The following is an 8747-nucleotide window of genomic DNA, read 5'->3' as shown; positions in this document are numbered from 1 at the left end:
TGTGTGTGTTAGAGAGAGAGAGAGGGAGGGAGAGGGGGAGAGAGTGAGGAAGAGGGAGGGAGAGAGTGTGTGTGTGAGGATTTGATGGTAAAAAAAGGTTGCCAATGTCACTTGATATGTATGAGAATATTAATACTGAACTCTTAAAGTTAATGTGGCCCCGTTGCAACGCACGGGCGTTCTTCTAGTCCATATTGTTATGCACTAGCGTGTATGTGTAAAATAGATGGATTATGATCCCGTACCCAATAAGATCTCTACTCCTAATGTCTCAGTTGGTAGTCTCCGCGGTTAATTTTCGTCCCACCTTCCTTGATTTTTTTTCGTCCTCCCTCCCACCTCCCAATTCTCCCGCAGTAACGATCCCACCTCCCAATTTCGTCGGTTTTTTCATCGTTTTTTTCGTCGGTTTTTTATTCGCCCCCCTCCCACTGGCCGGACAAACCCAACGTTTATTTAGTAACACAGTGAATTCACATATGGTGATTGATTTCTTCTTTGGTAACCCAACAAACGAATGGTAATCAATCTTCAAATACTAAAACCAAACATACAAGGCAATCACAATCAGATTCTTCTTTAATACCCAGCTTAACTCACGGATGGTAATCAATCTCCAAACAAAGGAAACAATTAACCTTTACATCACGGAAGATAATGCATATTACATAGAAATAACGCTGAGAATTTAGATGTATTGTTTGTCATGGAGCTGTGGCTGGCCGATTTACATGAAATTAATTCACTCAGTTGTGGTGGCAAATATAATACACATAATCCATATTGTTATGCACTAGCATGTGTGTGTGAAATAGATGGATTATGGTCCCATACCCAATAAAATGGATATGTGTGTGCGTTAGAGAGACATAGAGAGAGAGGGAGAGGGGGAGAGTGAGGAACAGGGAGGGAGAGTGTGTGTAAGGATTTGATGATAAAAAAGGTCGCCAATGTCACTTGATATATATGAGAATATTAACATGATTAATATTGAACTTTTAAAGTCAATGTGCCCCGTTGCAACGCACGGGCGTTCTTCTAGTTTTTCCAGGATACAACTGCCACAAAAAATGGGGGGCAAAAGTACTTGTAGTTTCATTCTCGGCAGTAGTTTCAGGTTCACCATGCTGAGAAGCTTTGTCGTCGCACGATGGCTTGACATCTCTGCTCACATGGACGGCATTTCAAGCGCCTGAAGGACGTCTTTGAACTCGAAATCATGTGTTTCCTTGTTGAAACGCTCCACGAGCTTGTACCGCACATCGTTCAGGTAGAAGGAGTGCGCGGTCACTAAAAGACACTTCGCCTCTGCATCGGTTAGTTTGCTGGTGAAGACAACGTCTCCTCGGACAAGCACTGTATCCTTGGTTTCTGCAAACTCTGTGAAATGAGTGATTGTATAGTAAGGGCTTGCTTGAGTTCCTCTTGCTTTGTAGTCTTCAAGCCCTGTGAAGATCATGTGTGGCAGCTGGACTGCAATGTTGAACGGCACAGAATAGGGCAGTTAGCTTCAAATAAAACAAACAGTGGCAGTTCCCATAGGTGGGTTTTGAACAAAACGAATGGCCATTCAGAAAACGGCGTATCTATTCAACACTACAACTGCTTCATAAATTTCCATTTAATTTCACCAAAATTTACCGAATTTTTAGACTGCAGCCTCACTGCCTTACAGTTGTGGAGAAGATACTAGACACAAACATTAACGGTATAAGATGTAGAGTTACTATTCCTATACTACCCCAGCACACCCATACATTTGAATGGGATGTTCAAAATATAATTACTTGGTTAGTAATACATTTACGTGTAAATCCATCAGTACTATAAGCTATTAAGTGATAGGGCTTGAGGTTGGCGCGATGATACAGCATGGATACTTAGTTCATTTGTCAGCAGTCTGTCGATGTTCATTTGGTATGACCATATGAGCGTGAGTATATGTACCATTCTTGAGAGACAAATTGGCTACAGGACACTACAAATTAATGATATTTGCTCCATCACGCTCCAAGTTTGTAACTTTGCTAAGGCGTTCTAAAATTATGGCTTTTCGCCTGAACAGACTACACCAGTTGTAATACCCCTTCGATCCATGTTACTTGTCGCTCTAACGGATGTATCTAGCACTGAAATACGTCTAGATACATTACATCCATTTGAGCGAAAAGTAATATGGATCGGAGGGAGTAATATTTTCTGGCTTGGGAGAGAGAGAGCGGTAAAAATCTGTTTGTGTGTTTGGTGATCTAGAGACTTAGTTGCTTGTGATGGCATCTATCAAGACAAATGTGCATCGGTTAATTTCTGTGTAAATATTGTTGTGCATGTCTACTGTGTGCAGCTATTAAACAATAACAACAAAGCCTTTAGTCCCAAACAAATTGGGGTAGGCTAGAGGTGAAACCCATAAGATCTCACGACCAACTCATGGTTCTGGCACATGGATAGCAAACTTCCACGCACCTCTATCCATGGTTGTTCTTTGGTGATACTCCAATCTTTCAAATCTCTCTTTACAGACTCCTCCCATGTCAAATTCGGTCTACCCCGACCTCTCTTGACATTATCCGCACGCTTTAGCCGTCCACTATGCACTGGAGCTTCTGGAGGCCTGCACTGAATATGCCCAAACCATCTCAGACGATGTTGGACAAGCTTCTCTTTAATTGGTGCTACCGCAACTCTATCTCGAATATCATCATTCCGGACTCGAACCTTCCTCGTGTGGCCACACATCCTTCTCAACATGCGCGTATCCACCACACCTAATTATTGAACATGCCGACTTTTAGTCAGCCAACACTCGGCGCCATACAACATTACGGGTCGAACCGCCGTCCTATATAACATGCCTTTTAGCTTTCGTGGCACTCTCTTGTCACAGAGAATGCCAGAAGCTTGATGCCACTTCATCCATCCGGCTTTGATTCGATGGTTCACCTTTATCAATACCCCCATCCTTCTGCAGCATTGACCCCAAATATGGAAAGGTGCCCTTCTGAGGCACCACCTGTCCATCAAGGCTAACCTCCTCCTCGCGCCTAGTAGTACTAAAACCGCACCTTATGTACTCGGTTTTAGTTCTACTAAGCCTAAAACCTTTCGATTCCAAGGTTTGTCTCCATAACTCTAACTTCCTATTTGACCCCCATCTGACTATCATCAACTCGCACCAAATCATCCGCAAAGAGCGTACACCATGGGATATCTCGTATATCCCTTGTGACCTCATCCATCACCAAATCAAAAAGATAAGGGCTCAAAGCTGACCCTGATACAGTCCTATCTTAATCGGGATGTCACCAGTGTCGACATCACTTGTTCGAACACTTGTCACAATATTATCGTACATGTCCTTGATGAGGGTAATGTACTTTGCTAGGACTTTGTGTTTCTCCAAGGCCCACCATGGGACATTCCGCGGTATCTTATCATAGGACTTCTCCAGGTCAATGAACACCATATGAAGGTCCTTCTTTTGCTCCCTGTATCTCTCCATAAGTTGTCGTACCAAGAAAAGGCTTCCATGGTCGACCTCCCAGGCATGAAACCAAACTGATTTTTGGTCATGCTTGTCTTTCTTCTTAAGCGGTGCTGAATGACTCTCTCACATAGCTTCATTGTATGGCTCATCAGCTTAATTCCACGGTACTTAGTACAACTTTGCACATCCCCCTTGTCTTGAAGATTGGTACTAATATGCTCCGTCTCCATTCTTCTGGAATCTTGTTTGCCCGAAAAATGAGGTTGAAAAGCTTGGTTAGCCATTGAACATCTAGTCGAAGTACTCCCGCCATCTATACTTAATCTCCTTGTCCTTCACCAGGAGCTAGTCTGCTCCGTCTTTGATGCATTTGACTTGGCCAACATCCCTCGTCTTCCTCTCTCGGATCTTGGCCATCTTATAGATGTCCCTTTCGCCTTCCTTCATGCCTAACCGCCGATAGCGGTCCTTATACGCCCGACCCCTTGCTTCACTGACAGCTCGCTTGGCGGCCTTCTTTGCCATCTTGTACTTCTCTATGTTGTCTGCACTCCTATCCAGGTATAGGCGTCTGACACAATCTTTTTTCTCCTTAATCGCCTTCTAGACATCATCATTCCACCACCAGGTATCCTTAGCTTTGTTTCTCCTTCCCCTGGACAATCCAAACTCCTCCAAGACCACCTTACGAATGCAAGTCGCCATCTTCATCCACACATTGTCTGCATCCCCTCCTTCCTCCCAAGGGCCCTCCTTAATGACCCTCTCCTTGAACGCCTGAGCTACCTCCCCCTTGATCTTCCACCACTTCGTTCTGGCGACTTTGGCACACTTATCCCGCTGGACACAAATCCGAAAGCGGAAGTCAGCAACCACCAGCTTATTGTGAGGGACAACACTCTCTCCAGGTATCACCTTACAATCTAGGCATGCACGCCTATCTTCTCTTCTCGACAGGGTGAGATCAATCTGGCTAGAGTGTTGACCACTACTAAAAGTCACTAATGTGATTCTCTCTTTTTAAAGAGGGTGTTAGCTACGATCATGTCGTAGGCTAGAGCAAAGCTTAAGACATCTTCTCCTTCTTGATTCTTGATGCCAAAGCCCCCATGCACCCCTTCAAAACCTATGTTAGATGTACCCACGTGGCCATTGAGGTCTCCTCCTATGAAGAGCTTCTCGCCAATCAGTACACTCCTAACCATGTCCTCTCGGCCTTCCTAGAACTCCCTCTTGGTGTTCTCATTGTGGCCTACTTGTGGGGCATACGCGTTGATAACATTAAAAACTAAGTCCCCAACTACCAGCTTGACCAGGATAATCTGGTCCCCATGTCTCTTGATGTCTACCACTCCATACTTGAGGCTCTTGTTGATCAATATGCCTATGCCATTTCTGTTTGCAGCCGTCCCGTGTACCACAGCTTGAAGCCGGTATCCTCCACCTCCTTCGCCTATTGTCCCCTCCATTTGGTTTCTTGGACGCAAAGGATATCAACACCTCTCCTCACCGCTGCATCAACTAGCTCCCGAAGCTTCCCTGTAGAGACTCTACGTTCCAGCTACCTAAGCGGATCCTCCTAGGCTCGGCTAGCTTCCTTACCCTTCGCACTCGTCGAGTCAAATGTGAAGACCCTTGCTCATTTTCCACTACATCCGGGCGTCGATGTAGCGCGCCACTAAGGATGCGACGACCCGATCTTCGCTCACTTGCCACCGTATCCAGATCAAGATACGGCACGCCACCGGGGGGGGGGGGGGTCCGGCCCTTGCCCATTTGACACCACACCCGGGTTCCGGTGTGGCACGTCGCTGAGAGAGTTACACCCCAACGAAAATCTTTTGGGTTTCATCTCCATAAGAGTGGCTGAGTTTTTACGTTGGCTCGCCAAGCCTATCACAACCCTCCTCCTTTACCCGGGCTTGGGACGGCTATGTTGAGACAACATAGGCAGAGTTGTGTGCAGCTATTAACATGTCAATATTTTTTAACAGAAAATGGTAAAACAGAATTTTTACATGCTTTCCACACTCCCAAGTCTGAATGATGTTATAGTAGGAGGAGTGCATGTTGGCAAATCGATGCAAGCTTACAGTTTGTCTTGGCAAGCAATGAATTTATAGTACGATAGAGTAAATACCACGGATTTAGAGTGTCATGTAGCCAATTTTGCCTAGATACCAGGTTCAAACAGCCTCGTCTAAAATAAGCAGATTTGTGTTCCAAGGGTTATAATCACTGGTTTCATTTACTGATAATCAACAAAACATAAAATCGGACACTTGAACAATAACATGCACATGATATTAAGAATGTCAAATTGACCAAAGTCCATTGATATGAAAATTCAAAAATATATGGTTAGTAAAGAACATACTTATAGATTGTAACAAGTTCAGTTTCAATGGAAAATTATGAAAAGGAAAGCAGTCAACAAGGCTTATAAAAATTGAATATATGCAGAAGAGCCGAGAAATAACCTTGCATAAACATGGTGGTATATCCACTTCCTCTCCACAAAGGAATAACAAAATATGGGCTACAAAAAAGATCAAATTAGTTAAGAAAATAAATAGTTCAGAAAACAATCATGGTGATGCAATCAAAACTCCAACCAACAAATAAATACCATGTAGCCGATCTTTGTTCCAAGAGACGGTAAAGCTTTGCTTTAATAGATACACCTATGTGACCTCTTCCCAAGTGGTACTAATGTTCCACGAAAAGAACAGCGACACAAACAAATTGTACAAAAGAAATGTCAGGAACTCAGGATGGATTCAAGTTAACAATACAAATGTAGTAAGCAGTATGCGCAGATACAAAATAATGCTTTAGTGTCAACAGCATAAGACATAAAAAAATAGTAACTGGATGATAATTAGGCAAAGCCAAAACTTCGCTTGCTAATTTTCTGGGCTAACAGGACATTATGTGAGATTACTGGTCATGCCACTAGCCTTTTGAATACAGAAATTCCTAGGGAAGCTATAGGTTCCTTCCCACACTTGATGCAAATAATGCATGGTTTTTGCATCATATCGGACAGGATGGTCTAAAAATCCTACTTGTTTCTGCTATTTTCCAACCTACTTGCCCAAACAAAAGCATAAAATAAGTTGTATTGCCTTCAGGTAGGGGCATGACAGATTATCACATATACCTTTGTTCACCTTGCCATCCTTCTTATCCGCCAAATACTTGGGGCAGTTCCGCTTCAAGTGACCAGTCTGCTTGCAGTAAAAGCACTCAGTCTCAGGCTTAGGTCCAGACTTGGGTTTCTTCTCCTGAGCAGCAACTTGTTTGCTGTTCTTCTTGAAGTTCCCCTTTTTCTTCCCTTTGCCCTTTTTCTTGAAACTGGTGGTCTTATTGACCATCAACACTTGATGCTCCTTCTTGATTTCTACCTCCACAGCCTTTAGCATTGCGAAGAGCTCGGGAATCGTCTTATCCATCCCTTGCATGTTATAATTCATCACGAAGCTCTTGTAGCTTGGTGGCAGTGATTGAAGAATTCTGTCAATGATGCTATCATCCGGAAGATTAACTCCCAGTTGAATCAAGTGATTGTTATACCCAGACATTCTGAGTATATGCTCACTGACAGAACTATTCTCCTCCATCTTGCAGCTGTAGAACTTATTGGAGACTTCATATCTCTCAATCCGGGCATTTGCTTGAAATATTAACTTCAACTCCTGGAACATCTCATATGCTCCATGACGTTCAAAACGTCGTTGAAGTCCCGATTCTAAGCCGTAAAGCATGGCACACTAAACTATCAAGTAGTCATCAGCTTTGCTCTGCCAGACGTTCATAACATCTGGTGTTGCTCCTGCAGCAGGTTTGGCACCTAGCGGTTCTTCCAGGACGTAATTCTTCTGTGCAGCAATGAGGATAATCCTCAAGTTATGGACCCAGTCCGTGTAATTGCTACCAATCTTTCAACTTTGCTTTCTCAAGGAACGCATTAAAATTCAATGGAACAACAACACGAGCCATCTATCTACAACAACATAGACATGCAAAATACTATCAGGTACTAAGTTCATGATAAATTTAAGTTCAATTAATCATATTACTTAAGAACTCCCACTTAGATAGACATCCCTCTAATCATCTAAGTGATCACGTGATCCAAATCAACTAAACCATAACCGATCATCACGTGAAATGGAGTAGTTTTCAATGGTGAACATCACTATGTTAATCATATCTACTATATGATTCACGCTCGACCTTTCGGTCTCAGTGTTCCGAGGCCATATCTGCATATGCTAGGCTCGTCAAGTTTAACCTGAGTATTCTGCGTGTGCAAAACTGGCTTGCACCCGTTGTAGATGGACGTAGAGCTTATCGCACCCGATCATCACGTGGTGTCTGGGCACGACGAACTTTGGCAACGGTGCATACTCAGGGAGAACACTTTTATCTTGAAATTTAGTGAGAAATCATCTTATAATGCTATCGTCAATCAAAGCAAGATAAGATGCATAAAAGATAAACATCACATGCAATCAATATAAGTGATATAATATGGCCATCATCATCTTGTGCTTGTGATCTCCATCTCCGAAGCACCTTCATGATCACCATCATCACCGGCGCGACACCTTGATCTCCACCGTAGCATCGTTGTCGTCTTGCCAACTTATGCTTCTACGACTATCGCTACCGCTTAGTGATAAAGTAAAGCATTACAGGGCGATTGCATTGCATACAATAAAGCGACAACCATATGGCTCCTGCCAGTTGCCGATAACTCGGTTACAAAACATGATCATGTCATACAATAAAATTTAGCATCATGCCTTGACCATATCACATCACAACATGCCCTGCAAAAAAAAGTTAGACGTCCTCTACTTTGTTGTTGCAAGTTTTACGTGGCTGCTACGGGCTGAGCAAGAACCGTTCTTACCTACGCATCAATACCACAACGATAGTTCGTCAAGTTAGTGCTGTTTTAACCTTCTCAAGGACCGGGCATAGCCACACTCGGTTCAACTAAAGTTGGAGAAACTGACACCCGCCAGCCACCTGTGTGCAAAGCACGTAGTAATTTCAAAAAAATTCCTACGCACACGCAAGATCATGGTGATGCATAGCAACGAGAGGGGAGAGTGTGTCCACGTACCCTCGTAGACCGAAAGTGGAAGCGTTAGCACAACGCGGTTGATGTAGTCGTACGTCTTCACAATCCAACCGATCAAGTACCGAACGCACGGCACCTCCGAGTTCACCACACGTTCAACTTGAT

At 43.6% G+C, this 8747-nt stretch overlaps 1 protein-coding gene across 1 annotated transcript; it reads right to left on the bottom strand.

Annotated features, from left to right (window-relative positions):
- Window positions 1-923: 923 nt before the first annotated feature.
- On the bottom strand, window positions 924-6631 carry LOC109760547 (uncharacterized). The gene is made up of 4 exons (XM_020319356.4): window positions 6581-6631; window positions 6117-6196; window positions 5968-6026; window positions 924-1473 (listed from the first exon to the last, which is right to left on the bottom strand). Exons 1-4 carry the CDS (start codon window positions 6629-6631, stop codon window positions 1169-1171), a joined length of 495 nt encoding a protein of 164 aa, XP_020174945.1. The 3' UTR covers window positions 924-1168.
- Window positions 6632-8747: the final 2116 nt, after the last annotated feature.

Source organism: Aegilops tauschii, chromosome 5 (assembly GCF_002575655.3).
Source record: "Aegilops tauschii subsp. strangulata cultivar AL8/78 chromosome 5, Aet v6.0, whole genome shotgun sequence".
Lineage (NCBI taxonomy): Eukaryota > Viridiplantae > Streptophyta > Magnoliopsida > Poales > Poaceae > Aegilops > Aegilops tauschii.
This window is presented reverse-complemented; position numbering and strand designations above follow the sequence as displayed.